General features: G+C 38.0%; 1 protein-coding gene across 2 annotated transcripts; it reads left to right on the forward strand.

Moving 5' to 3' along the window:
• Positions 1-1,828: 1,828 nt before the first annotated feature.
• FAM204A (family with sequence similarity 204 member A) lies at positions 1,829-18,568 on the forward strand. Of its 2 annotated transcripts, none has more exons than XM_057417328.1 (8): positions 1,829-1,868; positions 2,401-2,676; positions 3,735-3,825; positions 4,460-4,493; positions 5,046-5,148; positions 6,841-6,930; positions 17,580-17,686; positions 18,036-18,568. In XM_057417328.1, exons 2-8 carry the CDS (start codon positions 2,437-2,439, stop codon positions 18,085-18,087), a joined length of 717 nt encoding a protein of 238 aa, XP_057273311.1. In that variant the 5' UTR covers positions 1,829-1,868; positions 2,401-2,436; the 3' UTR covers positions 18,088-18,568. The 2 variants fall into 2 exon arrangements, with proteins under 2 accessions (XP_057273311.1, XP_057273310.1); XM_057417327.1 differs by lacking the exon at positions 1,829-1,868 and adding an exon at positions 2,092-2,233.
• Positions 18,569-22,421: the final 3,853 nt, after the last annotated feature.

The following is a 22,421-nucleotide window of genomic DNA, read 5'->3' on the forward strand; positions in this document are numbered from 1 at the left end:
AATGCAATGAATTTGTAATTGTAAAATAAAATGCAGGTGAACATCTGAGTACTTCGTGTGTGCTACCACTGCTCATGTGTGCCACAAATCGTCTTGTAGATACTAAATAAGAAGCACGTTTGGATACACATTCTGTCATGAAATTAAACTTGCCTTCTGAAAATGTATTCCTATCAAACATATGCTTTTACAGGTCACAAAAATGTCACATATCTTTCAATATTTGGAGCATTCTCAGATTTGCTCACATTAAGAAAATATGCAGCATAATGGTGTAACATCTTGCTAGAACAAATGGCAATGAGCATCTAATATCAATACATTTATCAATTGCCACCTATCTGTATATCAAATGCAATCAATTATTAAATGTAAACAAAAACAGACCTCTTAAAAATCGATTTACCAGATGAGAGGAGACTGTAGTTAGCAAGCCGAGTGTGAAATTTACATGTAGCTCATGAAGAAGTGATTACTTATGGAATTAATTGATTTTAGAAATGAATCTGAGGATGTTACATTATGGCATTAAAAGGAAATGAAGCTGAAGATCTATTTTATGTCCATGAGAAACATGCTTATTTTTTCCTTCCATGTACGGCCAACCCCAGAAGCTGTGGCCCACCAAGAAGTCCCTACTCAAAACCGTAATATTCCCCATTATCCATCTCTGTAACGCTTAAACTCTTGCCCCTTTCTTATTCCCCTCATGGCTGCACTGTTTGTCCACAGCTGGGTTGTGTCCTGATTTGGTGTCAGCAATTCCTTTGTCAGAAGTCTTGATACTGAGATTCAGTTTTCAACCTGCTGAATCATCACTCAAAAATGCATCTTCTCACAAATTATTTCCACCATGAGACCTCCCACGTTTCAGACATGTTTCAGTGTTCATCTATTGTCAGCCTTATCCCTTCATCATCTTGCAGTTTCTCTGTGCCTCCCTTCCTATTGATGCTTATAGGCAAGATGTTCTTGCTGAATCATATTCAGGCTGCTCCACAGTACTCGTTTTGTCTGCCTCATCTGTGAAAGCTGAAAGGAGAATGTGTAAGAGAATCCCCAAATAAGCAAGTCCTTTACTACACACTCTGCATTACTGTTCACCTTTGAAGCACCTTAGCACAGTGCTATCTGGCTCAGAATTCCTGACGAGTTTCTAAGAGCTTTCCCACATTCTTGGAGAACTTTAAGGAGAATGAAAACTCTTACGCTGGAGGACAACCTACAGCAAACCACCCCACAAGGTGTGCGACCAGTGTTTTTGAAGTTTTCTCTTTACCACATTAATCCAAGACACTAGTGGGTACTTTGAAAGGATTTTTCCACCCTTGCAGAGTAAGGCTGCTGACCCTAGCCACTTTGTCCCTGCGTAAACACTTAGGCATAGTACAAATTCCAAGGTTTACTTTTGGAACAGACACCATACTCCTTTATGGCAAGTTAAGACTGCAGTAAACCCGTCACCTGTCCTTCCAGAGCACTGCTTTTAATTCTGACAGAACCACCTCACAGGCGTTGGGCCATCGGAACCTTCGGCAGCCCTCCTGGGTGCCAGTAAGTTGCTGTTTCCCCAGAGCGGCCCCACTGCGAGGGGTGGTGGGTGGGGTGTCTGCGCCCCCAAGGGAGACTCCGGTGCCCCAAGGGGAGACCCCCTCCACCCTCCCAGGAAAGCAGCACCCCCCTTGTCCAGAACGACCTCACCACCGCCCCGGCCGACCCAACCCTTCTGCCCCGCAGCCGCCTGCCCTCCCTCGTTGCCATGGCGCCGTGAGAGGCCGGGCCCACTGCAGCAACGCGCCCGTTGATTGGCTGCGGGGCAGAGTCCAACCGGCGGGTGTGGTGCTGGGCTGTGTCAAGATGGCGGCCAGGTAAACACGGTAGGGGAAGGTCGGTGTTGGTGCTGCTGGGCGGTGGGGGTCCGGAGGTGCCGTCTGTGCTGTCCTGTCGCCGTTTACAGCGCTGTTTGTCTGTGTTTGCTGCCCTCGGCTCGCTGCCTTCCACAGCGGACTCTGCTCTTCGTCCTTCCCTCGGGGCCGGCGGAGCGCACCAGTACCCGGCCAGGCGAGGGGAGGCGGTGGTTATGTGCGGGGAAGGCTGGGACGTGCTCTCAGCCGCCCGTGGGGAGAGGCGGGAGGCGTTTGCTGCCATAGAGCCCTTAAGCAGAAAGCAGCTGTAAGCAAGTGCGAGGTGGTAAAACTAAAGAACAGGAAATCCCCCGCTTCTGTCTGAAATAGTAAGTATAGAAGCTTTATAGGTGTCTGTCTCAAACGTCTGATGTTAGTTCTCTCAAGAGATGCTGAAATATTTGTGATTATGTGTTTTGCTGTTTCTTTATTCTACAGGCTGATGATGTTTCTGTCTTGGAAAGGGTTACCTGATGTACCTCTGATGTCTTTGCAGTGACCTGAAGTGGCTTGGGCTTGTTTAAACTGGGAGATGTGGAGTGGACTGTTGCCTCCAGGACTGAATGAAAGCGATGTTGACTTAAGTTCTGATGATGGAGACAGTTCCTTCTCAAAGGAGGATGTGAAAGATGTTGAAGGAGCTCAGGTTCCTGAATTGCAGGAGAATAGACCTGAAAGTAATGCCACCAGGGAGCCCGTTGTGATATCTGCAATACCTGAAGAAAATGAATCTCGGCCATGCCCTTCTGGAATTTCTTTACATACGTGGAACGTGGGTATTGTTACAGGTCTCCAGTTATCCAGAGCATGAATGCACCATACTCAAAGATGAATGGCTACTTTTTAAATCCAGATAACTCCCTGTTGAATATTCAATATCCAAACCTGAAATAATATAGAGGGTGATCAAAATGCATTTGCCATAATATATCTTAGTTTGTTTCAAGTAAGGTGAGCAGGTATTTACATAGGAAGTGACTTTTTTTTCCCCTCCCCTAGTGCAGTGGTGATTGGTGGCACAGCAGGAAGATGTTTGGATAACTGTGTAAAGACTAGTGTTTTGGTAGCAGATGGGCTCAGAGCTTCTTTGTAGCTGCTTTCTACATCAGTTGGAAGGATTTGGAGCTCAGTATGTCAGCCACTGCACTGGTGATATGTATCTGAAGTACAGATGTGCCCCCCTGCTTTCTGTAGGGGTTAGTTGCAGGCATTCAGACTCATAGTTGCTTATAATCCCTCGATTTTCCTTTGCATGTAGAGACTGAAAAAGTGAGTATAAACAAAGTGATCTGTGTTTTAGGCTTTTTGAGTCAAAATGAGAATTAGGAAAAACTAGCTACTCTCCTCTATCCTCCATGTAGGAGGAAATATGTACACAGAATTTCAGTCCATGTAGATAGATAGCTGTGCAAGGACTAGGCTGTCAGCAGTGCTTGGAATCCAGCTACCAGCTAGGCAATAACAATGCATGGAATAGCTCAGGAGCTTACAACCAGCATAAGTGTATTCAGTGTCATGTCCCAGGAGAAAGTTGTCAAGTTTGAATAATCCTGGGATGTAGAAAGAGGTGAGGAAAGAGCCAATTCTTGTTTAATACCATCAGAGTTGGATGTTCTCATTGATAAGTTTAATGTAATGGTATGATGTTATTATATGCATATATAGTGTGTGTATATAAGTAGGTATGTAATTTATATGCATAGGTGTAACAAAGACCTGTGGATAAATAAGATATTAGGACAACATTTCTCAGCATGTCATATAATATTTCCTTTTTTAAAAAAGGAAAATAAATAAAAAAATACTTATTTGCCTTTCTTAATCTTGTAGAAATTTCTGGAGCTCCAGAAGAAAAGCCATGAAATGAAAACCCAGTCGAAACAGGAAAGCAAAGGCCGGAAAAGAAAGCGCCGCAGAAAAGGTGTTTTATATAGTAGCAGGATTTATTTCCTCACAGTGGAATTAGTAATAAATACTTTAGAAGTGGGATTCGCAGGCTTGAGGAGGGATGTTGTTTTTGTTTGGGTGTTCTGTTGTTGGGTTTTTGATCTGTTTGGCTTTTTCTTTGCCGAGGGGGGAAGAGTTGTGGGGTTTTGGGTTTTTCTTGTATGTTGTTTTTTTGATTCTTATCAAGATTTGAATGCTCGAGTTCATGTTTTATAGTTATTATCCAGGATTTTGTTTTTCAGTTGTATGAATCACTTGTAGGACTAGGTTGTGAGTTGCTGCTTAAAGTTCAAGTCGTGTACTTGTCCCCTTCTTAACAAGGAGATAAAACTTGCTCAGTTAATACTGATTTATAATGGTTAAGTGTATTTCAGTAATTCTATAGAACATACTTTGTGTATTCTGGTTAAAATGTCTTCACAGATACTGTAGGAGTTTCTTTGTATGAAAAGTCTTGCAGTAAGTGGTTTAAAACCACATGGTCATTGGGTAAAAATCCTCATGTGTCAGTCTTTCAAATAAAATGTGACCAAGTAGAGTTCTGTAACTTCATTGGATGCTGTAGTGTATTACTGTGTAATGTTGGATTTTATTCTTTCCCCTCCTAGGAAAACAGAAACAGAGTGATGAAGCAACTAAGAGGTAAAACTGGTCAGTGTGATTATTTGAGGTCTGGTTTTAATATTGGGCAAAGCTTATAATGCACATGCATGACCATAGCTTTGAACATGGTGTGAAATGTCAGCTGCAGTTGTTCAGTGTCTTTGTTGGGCAGGCTGAATGTGATACCAGTGGTTGCTTGATTTGAAAAATCAACACGAATGTGCTGAATGTAACTTAAAATAGACTTAATGTTATTCCTAAATATGTTTTGCATGTGATAACATACAAGCTCCTCTTCAACCTGTTCCATCTGCTCTTCTTTTTCCTCCTTGGCAGGGTTAGGCTTATGGTTGGACTCAGTTATCTTAAGGGTCTTTTCCAACCCAAATGATTCTTGAGTCTATAAGCTTGCTTTTAAGATTCTGGAATTAAGAAGGGAAGGAATAATTAATTTCACTTCTGTTAGAAACTGAATGGGTGAAAAGAGCATGTCTGCCAGGTGGAAGAGTTTCTTTTAGCATTTAAAAGAATATTACAAATTGTGGAAAGGAAGCTGATTATATTAATGACTTCTTGTGTCTTTATTTTTAGTAGGCAGCAGTTGGCAAATGAAGAGAAATGGAAAGAGCTTACACAATACTTTGGAATCAATGATAGATTTGAAACGCCTGTGGATAGCAGGGCTCCCCAAAAGGTGACTGTTGATACAAAAGCAATGTCAGCTTGTACTTCACAGTTAAAGAACTTGGCCTTAATAGAGTTAGGAGGAAAACTGAGACTCTTTAAAAGTGAGTAAATGATAAAGTTACACTGAGGAAGGATAATTTTGTGTACATTTTAAAGTTAATTTCCTTTTATATATTTAATCAATTGTAGTTCAATAGAGTAGCTGCTGTGCTTTCTTTTGTGACAGTATCCACACTTCCTGTCTGGTTCTGTATCATAAGACACAAAACACTTCACATGTGTTGTTTAAATTTTTGTTTTCTTTGGTTTTAATCATATTTTAACTTTAAAATTTGTCACCTAAATCCTTTGGTTGACAACATGGGCTATAGGAATTAGACAGCCAAACCCACTGTACAATTTTACTGGATTTATAACCCATTATGTTCATGAATACTATTGTGTAACCAGGCATAATTTGAAATAAATGGTGCAACACAATGAGCAAGTTAAGAAATGCATCACATTATGAGTTCATTGTAGCTCTGTTCTGTACTTCTAGTAAAGGCCTGTGTAAGTTCTATGACATGAAATGTTCAGTGAGTCTCCTTTGTGATATTTCTTTTACTTTCATTTGCCTGAAGTAAGTTTCTGCATGCAAGTCAGGAGACATTGTTTGCTTCTGCCTGAGTTCTTGCTGTTAGTGGATATTTAGTTGTCCTTACACTGCGCAGGATAGACCTAGAATGAGGCCCAAACTGTTAAAAAGCAGATGTTCTTCATGCAAGTCCAGAGATTTAATCACTAGTGGAACGTATGTGTCCTTAATTTCAGAAAGATACCTAACAGAATTGGCTGTCACTGCAAGTTCCAGTTGGGCACTTTACCACCTGGGTAATTCAAGTGCAGTGTTTGCAGATTGCTGTTTCTTAAGAATTGCTTTTTTGCTTTCATCTTTGAAAAACAGTGTATGTTACAAAACCGTCAAAAGTGTTTGCTTCAGCATTGCTAAGATTTAAAACCAGCGAGGCTGTAAAGTCTGTTATGAGAGTTCTCTGTGACGTTCTGAAGCTGGTGCCTCCTTCTATGCTACCCTTCAGAAGTTTCCGACTATAATTTCCAGTAAACATTTACTTTTTATTGTTACATTACTTGTAAATATTGTTGTAAAACAAGTTCTATTGATCACAAAGGTTATTTTGTCATTCTCAGAGGTTAAATTCTGAAGCTTTTTCATTGTTTTCCATAGAACTGCTAGAATTCTTAATTTATTAGCACAGCAGAGTGGCACCGTGCCAGAACTCAGTTTTTGGATCAAGATAAGATCTGAGAACTGTAACGATACAGTGGTAATTGCCATTCTTCGTGTTACCTGACACATATACTTCACATTATGTTTAGAAAGCTCCAGGGATGGAAGAGATAAGCCAGATCTTCAGATGAAATTTTATTGTGACAGGCATAAACTAGTCCGTGTAATTTTTTTAACCTACAGTATTATCCTGCACATAAGGTGGAACTAATGCAATGATTTGTGCTCAGGCGGCCTTTCAGTGAATTCTTAATTATACTGTCCATTACAATACATAGACAAAGTGATTTGTGTTACATAGAAATTACAGGTTTATGCAGCGTCTTAAAGAATCTTATGAAAGAAAGATGCTCCCTTTAAATGTGTTATTTCTTTTTGTCCTAAAAAGATTTACTTTTCTTTTTCTAGTCTGGCCTTGAACTTAGCATAGAGAAGTCTGTGGCTGAAGGTGACATTGATAAGGCTGAGGAGCTGAGTGATAGATTAGCTGCTCGTGAGGTAAGTGGGCGATTAACAAAAGCTCTGAGAAAACATTTAGTTTTGTGCAGAAAATGTCTTAACTAAAATAGCTCTGAAGATGGTTTGGGGCATCTTTCCTGTTTCTTAAGCAGATTTCTGTCAGTGATTGAAGGATTTTGCTGCTGATCTAGTAATGCTTGGATACCCTGTAGTTATGAATTAGAACTGAAAATACAACCATGAACAATCCTAAGTAACCTTGCTTTAAAGCCTTCATGCTGACTCTGTGAGTCAGAGGAGTCAGTCACTAGTCATCTGTATGGAACTTTAGATTTTTCTGCATGTTGCAAGCCAAGAAAACAGCAGTAGGATGTTCTTGTCCTGTCTGTTCGTTGTGTCTTAGTTTTCAATTCACATTCCCTCTTCAATAAGCTTGGGAAGCCTGAAGAAAGGTAGAGATGTAGCGTAGAGCAAGATGTGCCCAAATAAGGATGAATACACCCAAACTTGTACACCAGTGCTTTTTTCTATTATGTTCATGCGCCTGGGAGTTGATGTCTGGAATAATTCTGAAGAATGGGAATAGATGGATGTCAAACATCGCTGTAGCCTTAGAACAATGCTTATAGAATGAATGGATTTTTTTTTCTCCTTGTCATCATTTTTAGTAATGTAAATGCCTATCTAAAAAAAGAAACAAGTGAGAAACTATTTTTTCACAACGTCTTGTTGGTTGGTGTATCTGAGTAGTTCTATGAAAGCTTTGCTGCTCGTTGCTGTTCTATTTGTACACAGGGGAGAAAAAGCAAAGGAAGAAAATTAGGATAAAAAGATGGTTGGAATAGTTTTGAAGCCAGCTGAGAAAATAGTAAGTAAGAGCTATTTGAGAGGAGTGGAGAAGCTATAATATTTAAGTCATCTGATATAATTTAAATCATAAATATTCTAGATTTATATTAGAAATTAATTATGTAGTACTTGCTTTCATTCCTCTATCTTGCATGTTCTTTCACACAGAGGTAATGGAAGTTTTCTGTCCACTATATATACTACCAAAATTCAAAGGTATTGGAAAAGGATTAAGAAGGGAAAGACAAATTCTGAACACTTCTCGTTCTCACACAAATACTTAAAATGTTTCCTAATCACAGGGTTTTAAGCTAAGCTTTAATGTAAGAGTGCAGATTTAAGTCTTTTAATACAATATAACACAATATTGTGATGGCTTTAAAAACGGATGTATTATGAAATCAGAAATACAGTTCTTAAGGTTCCCTAACTAAGGTTAACTAAAACTAACTGTTCCTTGGTATTGTTCTTTCACAATCATTAAACTCCTGTATTTAGTCACACCGGTCAGTTTCCAATGACTAGACTTTTACCTGCCTTTCACCAGTGATCACAAAACTTCAGTCCTCAAAGATAACAGCTATTGACAGTGATAGGAATGTGTCCTGATTTTCCCTTTAATTCGGACCAGCTTCTCACTGTGATACTGCTGTATTACTTTTCATGCATACAACATGAAAAACCCTTGCAGTTCTCCTTCACAAATGTCATTATCCCATCTAAAGTGGTTAGAGTATCATAATCAATAAAACATACTGAGGTTCTAGTGCAAATTGTTTGACTATAAAAACAAATTAATGTAAGAAGTTTTAAGGTTTTGTAATATTTATGATAAACTGTTAATCTGGTTTTTGTAGCCATGGGATTGTACAACATCTAGCATATCCCAGGTGCTACTGCAATGTATTATTATTTGTGGAACATTAGCTCCAAATTGTTGACTTTCAAATATTAGCATGTTGTAATTCTGAAATCAAAATGCTTGAAACATTATTAGTATTCACAGCCTTCACTTGGTTTTGGTTAAGTGGGTTTATCTGAATAAATAGTATGTTGAAGGAAAGAAAACTCAAATGACTCTGGCTTGATCTCATGAGGAGCTCTGTTGAGGCAGAATCCATGTGGATTCACTGGAGTTCTCTACTGTTGTAAAGATGTGCAGCATTAACCACTGCAAGATTCATTTTCCTTTGTGGTTTTTATGAAGCTGTATTTTCTTTTAATTGACCCTTTAAAATACTTTTTGTTCTAAGGAACTCATTCTAACAGTGGCTAGTTCTGGTTCAGTGCAGTGCTATAGCAAAGGATTTCATTATGGGAGATGTTGGTTCAAAAATCACTGTGTTTGTATATGAGTGCAATTAATGAAATACTTTCATATTGAGGAGGAAAGTAGGGATTATATAAATACTATGCAAGTTAAATGTCCCTTTTAAAACTCATTTTACGCAATACTTCTAAGAAGTGAGTTTATTTTTAAAGTATGTGGCTATTTGTATGCCTCTAACTTCCAAATGCAACACAACGCTGAGAGCAGGTCAGGCGTGGAGCCACACTATGACTACTGAAGTACACCACTTCTGAAGTCTAGAGAAATAAGTGGATGAATTATTGTTCCTTTATCTCACCATCATCTTTTTATGTATAGTTTTCAGTTTTCTTGAGCAGTGTTGCAGGGTTCGGGGGCAGGGAGTGTGTGAGAAGGAGCTGCCTTCTGTTTGGGGTGCAGCCCCCCTCGCAGCCATGTGAAGAATGTTCAGTGGGTAGGTGTTCTTTTTGAAATCAGGTGTATGGGGTTTTAGTCGGCACCATTTTCTTTTGCAAGAAGCAGTGACTGGAACCTGCTGATAAAGCTTTTGCTTTGAGGCACAGATCCCAGAGTTCTTAAAGCCGTTTCCTGCCTTAATAAGTGAAACTAATTTTTGATGTATAACATTTATAAGCCTGTGAAACTGATAGGGCAGCTTCAGTATTTAGAAAAAAAACCAACCAAAAATAAACAGATGATGAGAATAGGCAGTAAAAACATGTCCTAAAAAGCAAAGGAAGGCCAAAATGATGCTGTCAATGTGCTATCACTATGACACAGTGAGAAAAGGTTTTCAGAAATCAGATTCCTTGAAAATCAGTGATGATTTAGGCAATATGCATAATCTACCAGCTGTGAGTGGATGACTGAAATTTACATCCTAAAAACCTAAATGATACTGCCTCAGGGTTTGGGGTATTTTTGTTTCCATGTGGTACTTGTTGCAGGTTCTTTAAGGAAAATGTTGTACTACTGCTGTAAATGAGGCTTTGGGCAGTATGTTATTTGTTGCTTGCTTCTGGTTTGGTGAATGATCACAAATTTAGATCGATACTTAATCTAGTAGTGCTCAAGTTTTTAGACTGAGAGGAATTGGAACTTGGATACCTTATGCATGAAGGTCTTCATTTACTCGTGACTGCATGTGTGGTTTCATATGTAGCTTTTGAGACTAGCTAAAAATGTGTTACCACTCTTTTATTGGCATTTTAATTTTTGTTAAAATTAATTGTTCTTATGTGATGATGAAGAGTCTGATCTCTTGGCAGATCTCACTACGAAGTATTGCTTCTTCCTTGTCTCCTGTTGCCATCCTGGTTTCTGGGCTAGAAGAGTGATTGGACTTGTTTGGGTTACCAGGGTAGCAGATCTCTAACCATAGCATCCTTGGATATCCCCCTAACCTGTTCTCTTGTGGGGTGTTGTGTTGCACTCAGAGTTCTAGTGATCCTGAAATTCTTGTTTGCATTATTTTATACATTGGTGAAATTCTTCCTGAGAGAATAGGGTCAGGTCTACATTATATTGTCTAGGGTAATTTAGCCCCTCAGTACCTCTGCTTCTGTACCCAGACTGCTTCTAGAACTCTGTCTAGCTTGAGCATCTGGGTGCTGTGATGCAGTTACAGTGTATGAGGCCAGCACTGCTTTGAATTTGTGTGGAGCATCCACATAATGCAGGTGGGTTACACTGCTTAATCTGAATTCACTGTGGGTTTTTAAACACACTTAGACTGGATTATTTCATTAATACCTACAACATAATACTGGTAGTATTAAATAACTAGCAATTAGTTGCAATGCACATGGTATCATATGAACAGTTAAGGTTTATTATTGTAACTGAGTTGCTGTTTTTGTTATAACATTCCAGGGCTTTCAGCAAGGCAGTCTCCTTCAGGTTTTAAAGTTCTGCCGTTCAGGTGTAGAATGGCATACATCAAGCTAGTGTTGGAACACTGTATTTCATTTAATAATGACTTGTTTAACCTGAGAGATGCCAGTAGAAGTGTTGATATTAATGTAGGAGTTACAACGAGCGTTGTTAAGAGAATGAAGTTTATGTGGACACTTAGCTGGGCCGAGATAAAATGGTTAATTTGGTCATGATCTAGAGTGAGGTAGTTGATATTTAATGGCAGCAGGTACTTGGATATGTAGCTGGGAACAGACACTTGGAATTATACCAACTTTTCTAATGCTTTTGAAAAACCTTTTTTTGGAATAACATCTTGAAATGGACTTTAATTTTTCCTGCTGTGCTTGTGGGAATCTGCCTAGACCTTTGGTGATAAAATTGGAGCAACGTGTGCATAGTGGAAGTGTTTATCCTTTTGAATAAGGGCTGTATGAGGAGATAGTTGGTAATTTCACTTTGCTATAACTCGGTTTCCATTTGGAGTGAAATTTCTAAAGGTTCTTTTCCTAATCAAACAATATTATTTTAATGATCTGCCTCCCCAGTGTATAAACCTACAAAATATTTTCCAAGCTTATCTTCCCCCTGGAGAAATAATTTTTCATAGTGCTTTTGTACTCGAATCACTTTGTGATGTCTCAAGAAGCAGAACGCAGATTTCTGATGTCTCTAATATTCTGAGAACTAATCTGGCTAAACCTCAAACTTTGCACTTGCTTGTGGGTTGTGTGAACTGCCTGGTAGGTAGGTGCCACATTGTCTAAGAGCACATTAGCCCGAGGACTGTAACTTGAACGTGACAAAATAATCTTGACCATATTCGACTTGCTGTCAAAAAGAACTTCTGAAATATTTTGTAATTTAGTGTGCTAAATTACTGGAGTAGTTGTCAGGCTCTAAATAGCGCAGACTTCTTGACAGCAGTGTTCCTAAGTGCTTAGCTTCGTGGCTTCTGGCATTTTGGTGAAAGACTTCTTAAAAAGCTGCAATTTATGGGGAAACATTGGTATTGTGATCAAGTGTAAATGAAAGATCTGCATTGTAATTGATGGAATGAATTGGCTATTTACTAGGGTATCATTCTCATGTTACAGCAAGATCAGTCCCCCTGCTGTCTTCAAAATTTGCTTCATCAGTTTTGACCATTTTCTCATGATCAAATTAGTATCTGATGTCTGTGAGTAACTTCCAGCCATATAATTTAGAATGGGAAGTACACGAGCAAGGTTGTGTGTCGTGACCATTGAGAACCGTTCTGGAAGCTGTTTTCCATTAGAAAATCTGGATAGGATATGGTAGATCATGAGGGTGTACACACGTTACTGTTTCAGATGGGCGGATTATAGTGCTTGATGCTCTTATAGTGGTAAAATAGATCTTCTGAATTCTGTGTGGTGTTTGCAGTTCATTGTAGTGCTTTGAGGTACCTGAAGAGATTGATGCAGTTTTATAGGGAATGTAACCAAACACCCATTAACTTGGAAGTCTTGCTGTTGAGGGACCTGGGGTAAAAAAAGAAGAGTTTCTCCTTTTTATCTCTGAGGGATTTTCCTTCTAACATTTAGTGGAGGTGCTTCCAAATCTCTCTCTTCATTGAGGTGGTTTTCTTTTAACCTTTGGAACATGGCAGGGTTATCACCTAGAATTCCATTCTTCCGCTCCCTTAATTATGTATATCTTTGCCTTAACAAACCTTAAAAAAAGATTTCAGATGTTACAAGTCTAATTAAAGAGACAGACAAAGCACAGTTTATACTGTAGATTTTTTCTGCAGTTCAATTAATCAGCATGTTTTCTCTTTTAATTAAAACCATTTTAGTAAATTAAAGCCCACAGCAAAACACATATATAATTTGTTTGTAATTAGCTCTTAATTGGTGGTAGTTGAAGCTTAGCACCCTTGGTTTCTTTCTTCATGATTGCCATTTTATTAGCAGCCAGTCATTAATTAATCTTTTTTTCTAATTAGCTTATAAAACTGTTGATGGCACATTATTGTAAATGTGATTTTAAGTTCAAAGCTTGTTAATAAGCTTTCTTACTTAGAAGAACAGAGATAAAGAAATTGCTGAAAACAGTACTACAGTTCTTTTTTTGAAACTGCCTTTGTTATAAGGGGGCTGTGTAAAGCATCTAGCAGCTTATAGTTAATTTTTTAATGCTGGGTTTTCTCATGAATGGAAGAAGTTACTTGCATTTAAATGTTTAAATCTAGCAAAGGGTTTACTGTTAGAACAGTGCTCTGTCCTTGCTCCATTACTGTGTCATCCAAATATCATTTTGTGGTGTAATACACAGCATAAAAATACAACAAAGATATTACAGAGTATTTTACAGTGGAAGTTGAGCATGCCATTGAAAGGGGACAATTTTCACTGCAAAATCCACTTGGTATTCTTGTTTGCTTTATATATTTTATATACGTCAGCAATGGATAACATTCCATAACATAAAAGGAGAAAATCATTGCTAGAGGCAAGCCTGAAATAGCCAGATTCATATTTGATGAGAAAGTGTAACACTGTATTAAAAGGCTGTTTGGCTTCTCTGGTATGATCATAGGATATTTCAGGAGCTGTTTCAATATAGATGTTTTGTTGGAGCTTCTGTAGGTTTAGCATTTTGTGCCTTTTACCTAAATATTTCTGGAGCAGTTCTTGAATCTGTTGTCTCATTGCTTGTATCATACAACATTTACTTGCACAGTTTATCTTAATGAGAATTCCTTGCTTGATGCTATTTAGTGTGAAATGTCTTGATTTTCAGGGAAGTTTTCTGGAAGTTCCAGTAGGTTCTGTTGCAACTTAATAAAAATGTTTACTCTTTTGCTGAACTTTACATCCTATTTCAACTTCAGCCATTTCTTTGGTTGTTTTAAAAGTGTTTTATGATGCTGTGCAAGAAACACTAGAAAGGGATAGCTGACAAGGAAAAAATTAAAAATTGGATAAAAAGTAAATGAATAATGTCATATTACTAAAAAGATGAGAGGCTAATTTGTGCCGACTTTTTGCTAATTTTGTTCAAGCCTCAAAATGAGGAGCTGTCACCCGTTCTGTGTAGCACTGATGACAGTGCCAATGATCCATGAAATAAGCTGCCGCTGGCTTTGTTCTGATAAGAATGAACAAATCTGCACAATGTACGGCTCCCAGAATCTCATTTTCATACTTGCATGCAGGCTAAAAGAAATAAGCTGTTTGCAGGCTTGATTAATCAGACATTTGAGGGTTTTTTGTCTCTTTGATCTCTTTCGTCTCCTAGGTAACTTGCTTGACATTAATGTTGAGCTTGAGTAAAGACAATCAGGAATTGTAGACCAAACTGATATAAAAATTAAAGACCTTAACACTTTAAGTACTCCAGTAATGGTTCCGCTTTACTTCAGAAAACATCTGTTTTCATTTAATTAAAGAACAAAAGAGAACGGCATAAATATTTTTCATCGAGACCTGTTATTCCATAAAAAGTTAAAGTATGATAATTGGTATTCTAAAATAAATGCCTTGAAACTCTTCAAAAAGAAGCCAAGCTTCAGAAATGCGTTACAAGGTAACAATTTCAGATGAGGAGAAAATTCTCCTTTATGCTACATTAAACATCTAGAGGAAGATATTTGACATGATTATTGATCAACTTCAGAATGGAAGGGTCTTTGCCCTGTAGGAACTAAGTTGTTTTTGTTAAGTTTGCTTAAAAAATACATAGATGTACATATATATTGTGTTACAGGGATGAACCATTCTATCAGCTTTACTACCCAATATGATTTACACACTTTAAACCTGTAAAATTGAAAGGAATTTAGAGGAAAAAAAAATGTCGCAGTGCGTTTGCTTGAGGTTATGCAGACGCTTTTACAAATCTTCCAAGTGGCTGTAAAGATGAATGCCTCAAGGGTCTAGCCAGGGCCCTGCTTTTCCAACCAGCTAAAGCCCTTATCTTAAATCCAAGCAAAGTACCATTAATCTTTTTGAAAGACCTTTTATGGCTTTTAATATATCCCAAATTAGAACATTTTACACCCTTGGTTCCTGAAATATGGTGATAAAAAGCCTTTAGAGCTTAATTTTCCTTACTGCGTGCTCTGACCAATTTGCAGTTCTTTGTGATAATGTTTAGACACCTTAATTAAAATGCAGCAAAATATTGGATGTTCTATATGGAAAATGCTGATACTTTGACTACACAAGAAATTGTTGTATATATTTTTATTCATGCTTTCTTACTTCTTTTAAGACTGTATTTTATTGAGTTATCTGATGACCTGAAATGTTTGGGGTTTTTTTTAATGTAAAACCCATTGACCAAGCTTTTATGGTTTTCTTTGTGGAGAGGGTGGGAAGGCAGGATGTATGTCTGGGTGTGGGTGGGAGCAGAAGACGTTTAATCTGACTAGAATGTTTGTGTGTGTTTATGTGCAACATATTTGACTCTGTGTAGCCTAGAAATTACAATGTTAATGCTGCAAAATACTTCTCTTTTTATTTCCATATACACTACAGAGGATCTTACTATCCCTTTTTTTTTCCCCTTTTCAAAGACAGAAGAATTCATTCTGTCTTCCAAGAAATACAGATCAAAGTATTTTTCTGCAGCACTTGTGTGCACCTCACATGTATATTTGTATGTTTCTAAGGTTCAATATGCCATTAAAATATATTTTAAGGAGCTGCTGTTATTCATTATATAGCAAGAGTTAATATTCAAGTGTGTTAGGAGGTAAGATACCGTTCAGGAATGGTCATGGCTGTGCTGATTGACTGACTCCAGCCATTAGATTGCACTGGTTTTTAAGGCAATAATTGTCCTGTTTCAGTTAACAAGTAAGCATTTCTTGAATTTCTTTTCTAGGTGAGTTTTCTTCAGCATTTTTATACCGCAAGCATTAAAGTTAATAGGTGCCCTTAAATATGAAGTGACAATGCAAATAGGAGAATGTTACATCTTCTGGTCTCTGACTTGAGATTTGCAGTTCAGATGTTGGCATTGAATTACTGATTATATAAAATGTTAATACTCAGAGGACAAATGATGTAGCTAACAATATGGAAGTTTTGAAATGTCTGACTACATGAATTATTTTGTGCATCGAGGTGATTCCATAGGTACATATTTATGACCTTACGTAGATGAAAACCTTTAGCTTTCCTTATTTTGCACATTTTGCTTTTAAAATATTATGCCTGTGTTGCCAGTGTTTGGAGCCTCAAACAACGCACAGACTGATGTGCTTAGTGCAGGTGCACAGGTAGCCTTTCTGCAGAAAGCTTTGAGAGCCTACTTTGGACCATAAGGGCTGTAAGGTAGAATAGCTTATAGTGGTGCTGGTTTGTTTTGCTTTGTTTACAAAATAATCTCCTCCCTACATGGTAAGTGTTTGATGGGAGACCTGTAACAGATGTGCCAGTGCATCTACAAGCAAAGATGTCTTCTGAGTTCTCGCTCATCTTACCTGAATAAAATGTGTCTCAGGAAATAAGAATTGCTTGCATAGATGCCTACAGACTATTTGAAGTATATTACTATTAATAGTGGAACTCTCGCCAAAGCGTTAAGGAGCATCCTTTCACTCTCCCATGCCTTTCTTGTTTGATGCTTCTCTGAGGTTTTGGAGAAATTGAGAAGATCCAGTCAGAAGCTATTAGCTAACTCCAGGAGGCTTTGGAGTGGATAGGAAGAAAAACCTATTTGTCCACATCAGTTCGTAGCACCTCTGGCTAAGTGAATTGCTTGTTTGTCTTGGAGAAAAGCGGTAACTTTTGAGACAAATTCTTCTGTAATTCATAATTTAGTGGCAGATAATGTCAAGTCATGGCAGAAATCCCAAAACATAACAATAATGAACAGGTTATGAATGCTGCTTAAAGAAAATGATCAGGTCGCAGTTCACAGTATCTTCTTGATCTCTTTGCTTTGTTCTGTTTTTTTCCTCCATGACATTCACTTAAGTGAACTTAAATCCTCACAGTGTGATGAGTAAGTTTATGAAAGCAAAGTAGTATTCACCTACAGCCTGTTAGGACCTTAATTGAAAAGTATGCATATTATCACACTAATAATATGAAAGCTGGTAACATGAAGACGAAGTGCCAGATGGACTCTAAGGGCACTGCTGCATTTAGTTGCTGGACAGACTGATTAAAACATGACCACTGGCACTACTGGAAAATGTATGATAGTAGCAGTTCTTCTGTATAAAACTGTCTTTTTGGGTGTTTTTCATATTGGTATGACCTGATGCTTTTGTTGTTGGCACAGCTGAGGTCACAGACTGGTCTTAATAATGGAGATTGTGTGTGTATGTGTATGTATTTATTTAAAAACAAACAAAAGGATCTAGTCGGCTATTGCCCTTTGCTTTTATTCTTGAAAATGAAGGATTTGGTGAAAAGGATTGCTTGCTCTAGGATCCCGTTCCTTTGTATTTCTTTCCAGAGACATTCTTGCTCATCTGATCTAGTAGCACAGCATCAGCCTAATGTTTGAAAGATATTAAAGTATCTATTGACTTTTGAGGAACAGTATCGGACCAAGTAATTTGTGAGGCTTAAATTTCACACGAGCCCTTTGGATCTATTCAATTTTCCTTTGTTCCCTTTTTATGCCTTAGCTTGGTGTGAAAATTGCCAAAGCTGTTGCTTGCCGCAACTTTGTAAAAGCCAAGCAAGAAGCAGAGGCTGCCCAAGAAGCTCAAAAGAAAAAGAAGCTTGCTTGGGGGTAAGTCATTTGAGTATGGAATTAAACATGTGCGGTTTCATTGGCACTAAGTGTATACAATACAATCTCAGCTAAATGTTTTCTTAGTTGAAATAGGCTTGTGCTAATCTTATTTGTTTAGTTTAACCTTGCTGGGGGTTTTTATGTTGGGTTTGTGTCTTTTTTAGCAGTATATCAGACTTAATTCTGGTAAAGCCTCTATTCTTAATGTGTTGGTTATATGGCTATATTTGCCTTCATGTCTTTGTAATGGTATTAAAAATAAGGTTTTGTTTTTGTTGTTGTTAGGGTGAGTACCCGAAATGTGCATACTCAAGATTCCTAATGTGGGTTTTGTGCTGTATTTCAGATTTGAAGCCAAGAAAAGATGGGAGACAAAGAGCAACATGGGATACATGTAATCCATCCTGTTCTCCTCAGGACTTAAATACTTGTTTTTACTTGAAGAATCTTTGTGGGCAACTTCTTAAATCTAAACACAAAAGAAACCCCAAAACAAACCCAAACATATCAGATTCCTTGTGTTTCTCTTAATACTGTTAGACCGCAGCATCTTTTTTTTATTTTGTCTTATAATGCTGTAAAAATACTATCTAGACACCAGTGCTATGTTAAATAAAGCATTTTTCTCCAAAATATGAGAATTTAAGATTAGGCATTGCAGAGTGCATTTAGAGTCTCATAGAGAACTCTGAAGATGGAGTAAAATACTTGGTCCAAGTATTTTATGTGGTCTGTGCTGCACTGCAGTTGTAGTGCTTGGGTGTAGGGAGTGGAATAAGCTTTCCTGCTGAGATTATACAAACTTAATGCAGTAAGTGCTACTTTTCTGATTGCTTGAAAGTGTGTGTTTGTGCCACTAAATACAGAAAAGCAAAACCACCCTACCTGTGTAAAACCATTATTATTTATGCATTTATAGGCATAGTAAATACCATCAGGAAAAAAAATGGCCTCAGAAGTCCATCCTCTCTCCTGGAAAGATCTGCTATTTGTCATGTGCTAGTGCCATGTTCTTCAGTATATTTCAAATTCTCATTTTCCTTTCCTTCCCAAGAAATCAAGTTTTCAAAGTCCCAGTTTCTTTTAGCAGATAAATAACATAAATACTTACCTTGAGAAATATCTGAAGTATGTTGTGCAGCTAACTGCACTCAAGAAACAAAGGCAGGTTTTACTCCAAGTCCAAATTCTACAGATCAATTAGGATTTGAATGTTTATGGTATAATCTTATAACTAGAATTGATGATGTTTCTTTCAAATTGTTCTGAGTGAATAGTAAGAACACATTCAGAACTAATAACTTTTCTCCCTGAAGCTCTTGCGTGTGTGTTTAGTCACCACAATGCCTGAATTGAATTGGTAATGTAAATGTCAGTTATTGTTAACCAAGATTAATATGTTTCAGGCCAAAGGTATGGTATTAGTGTAATGGTGATTTACTACAGAAGTACTTGAGGCTAAAACAACGTGCCAACAAATAGCAATTTGAAGTTTTATGGCACCAATTCGAAGAGTTTGGGTTTGCAGTCCAACACGGAATAGTACATTTTTGTTCATTACCCCTCAGGATGTTTGATTCTTTTTCTCTTTTAGCAGAATGTCATATTTCTTTCACAAAGATGAGAGTTTGCAATATGGTAATCTGCAGTTAGCTGTAAGCAGTTACAGTGACAGAGTTGAATACAATTGCCAGGATTGTAAATCAGGGGCTAAACAGGTTTCTGCAATATAACATCATAAATCTCACACTATGGTTTACAAACTACATCAGCCTTAGTAACTGGTGTGGAAGGAAGCAAGTGGTATCTCATTGTAAAATGATTATAAAGGCAAATTGCATGTTTGCTTGCAGAAACAGATTATACCATGAACTTCATCAGGATTTTTCTTAGTTCCAAATATTCCTGTCCAAAACTTCCAAGCACTCTGTCCATAATTCCTGTTATTTTAAGCATCTGTCAGGCGAGTGTTAAAGTTGACCTTTCTGCTTGTTACATACTGAAAAGCAGAATGGTGCTGATAATTTTGTGCTGAAAACAGCAGCAGTATTCCATTAAGCATTTAAAAGTAGTGTATATTAAAGAGATGCTATATCTTTTTCATAGTAGTTGCTCTTAATAATAACTATTAGTCAAATTGAAGATCTTATTGTAAGGATCAGTGCTGCTTGGTATGAAAATGTGCTTTAAAAGAAATCCAAGCCCTCAGAAAACACCTACTGCATGAGAACTTGCTGTGTTGTATTTGTCACAGCAGTGCCTACACAGCCACCTGTCGTATTTTTCACTTACCCCATTAGTTTTATGTTAGGCCATTAATAATGCAACCGTTTAGAAATCATGCAGAATGTAGGGGGCCTGCAAGAAAGCTGAAGAGGGGCATTTTGTAAGAGTGGGTAGTGATAGGACAAGCAGGGAATGGCTTTAACCTGCCAAAGGGGAGATTGAAATGAGCTCTTAGGCAGAAGCTCTTCCCTATGAGGGTGCTGAGGCACTGGCACAGGGTGCCCAGAGAAGCTGTGGCTGCCCCATCCCTGGCAGTGTTCAAGGCCAGGTTGGACACAGGGGCTTGGACCAAGCTGCTCTAGTGGAAGGTGTCCCTGCCTGTGGCAGGGGTTGAAACTGGATGAGCTTTAAGGTCCCTTCCAACCCAAACCAGTCTGGGATTGCAGTGAGTTACTTGATTGGTGAATTAAAAAAATGATCATATGTTAAGTATTTTGATTGACCTTAAGTATTCACTTAGGATATTAGTAAATTCCTAGAATTATACTATATTTAAAAAAACCTGATCAACAGGGAAAATACAAAAGCCTAATAAAAACATGAACACTTTAAAAGACATCGCAAGCTGCAGGTCTGATTCTAACACGTGTTGCATTCCTGACTCTGGTAGTTTTGCTCTATGCTATGAATTTTGCCAAGCAACTAAAACTCTGCTCTGAGGCTTAACTTTTCCTGTTTAAGACTGTTAAAACAATCCAAATGCTCGTTGCAGTTAACGGAAACCTTTTTAATCAGCTTAAATATATAATCTCTTACACTGAACTAAATTTGAGATCTAATAATAATTCTTTCAGCAAATGAAAGGTTTGCACTGTCTTCCTTGTCTGTCTGAAATTATGTATCTAGAGGAATGTACTTGAATTATTAATTTCAGTACAAATCTGTTGTGAAGCCAAATATTTATTAGGAGTTCACTTGATGATATCTTGAGTTGGGCAACAGTTGAAAGGCAGCCTTACCTAAGCAGCTTCCTACCCTCAGAAGTCTTGGAAGACTTGAATGCCTGCACTGGTTTTGCCCAGTTTTTCCTCCACAATTTCATACCTTTTCCAACTGTAGTCATGGTACTCTCTTGGGTATCCTGAGTAGTCTTGGGTCATTTGAGGAAAAATCATGCAGCTTCCTAATTGAGGTTCTTGGGGTAAACAGAAGAACTAACTTTGAGAAGGGGAGTGTCTTCTCACAGTTACCTGTCATTCCTTGAACCAGTGCTGTTATCTTGAGCTGCCTGGCCTGCCCAGAGGTAGCTTGGTTATGTGCTGAACTTTGCCAGTGAGGCCTCTTAACTAAGTTAACAAACTTAGTTTGCTTGGGTGCAAAAATGCAGTGAGGTGGTTAGATTGCTTTTGGTTTTACAGTGGACTTGGTTGATGTCAAGTTACTGGCTCTGTTCACAGTTACGCTAAGCAATGGGGGCTCTCCTTACTGGACGCTTTTCACTCACGTGGGTTTTGTACTCTTCCATTTATACTTCCATGTGGGGATAGTGTAGACTCCTGTTCTTGCAATTCTGTTGTGTTCTAAGGCCTGCCTAGTCAAGAAATAGTTTATCAACTCCTAGGTAAAATACAGCCAGTTTGAAGTTTGACAACAGCATACTAATACAATTACTAGTATTTCTTAATACCGCATTCCTGAGCTCCTAAACCAAAGAGTGGCTGCAGGGACAGTTTGACAGATAAAAACATATATATAGTTGTTAGAGTTTTAATAGTTTTTTTGCCTGCAACCATAATCTGTATCATTATTTTTTTTTAGTTTAATTCTGTTGGACAGGTTTCAAAGATAAATATGGTGTGTAATAAGCCTTTGCAACCTCTAATTTGTGAAGGAGTGTCTGTCCAGTTAATACTTGCTCATTGAAGCAAGGGGTTTTGAAATAGCTGAAGTACGAACTGTAATTACTGATGTCTGTTTCCTATTCACCTATGGCTTCTGGCATTTGATCAAAAAATGTAATGTATTGCTTAATCTCGGAGCATTCCCCACTTTCAGAAATATTTACTTCAGGAGAATTGTACAGCAGTAAATGACCTCAGCAAAACCAGAGTAGATTTTGATTTGGCATTGATCATACGTAGCTAATCCACCAACAGGTCTTTTTCCTGTTACTTTTGCATGTTGGTAATTTAGGTATGTATTTATAATGTACCTCTAATGCAAGCTTGAAGCATTTTAAGAAGTATTAAATATATTAATAATAGGGCGGGGTTTTTACTTCACAAATAGGGTGGCTATAAAGAGGAGTATAAAGGTTGAGCAACTTATGTGAGGGTAGACTGCAAGCTGGCAGCAAAGTGGCAAATGGAATCTGCTGGCTTGTCTGCAGTTTGTCATAGCTGGAGATAACATGGAGAAAGAAGTCTTGAATGAATGTGGGGCAGGTGCCTGAATCTTTGAAAGCCATTGGGAATCAGGTATCTCATTACCATCCATCCTGCTGAGA

This window comes from Pezoporus wallicus, unplaced genomic scaffold (assembly GCF_028554395.1).
Source record: "Pezoporus wallicus isolate ANWC-B61680 ecotype Strahan unplaced genomic scaffold, APGP_CSIRO_Pwel_v1 contig_8188, whole genome shotgun sequence".
Taxonomy (NCBI): domain Eukaryota; kingdom Metazoa; phylum Chordata; class Aves; order Psittaciformes; family Psittacidae; genus Pezoporus; species Pezoporus wallicus.

Coding starts and splice junctions, on each gene's coding strand:
- FAM204A (XM_057417328.1), top strand. CDS start 2,437: ATGTGGAGTGGACTGTTGCCTCCAGGACTGAATGAAAGCGATGTTGAC. Junction 6,931..17,579: donor ATAGATTAGCTGCTCGTGAG/GTAAGTGGGCGA, acceptor TTTATGCCTTAG/CTTGGTGTGAAAATTGCCAA. Junction 17,687..18,035: donor AAAAAGAAGCTTGCTTGGGG/GTAAGTCATTTG, acceptor GCTGTATTTCAG/ATTTGAAGCCAAGAAAAGAT.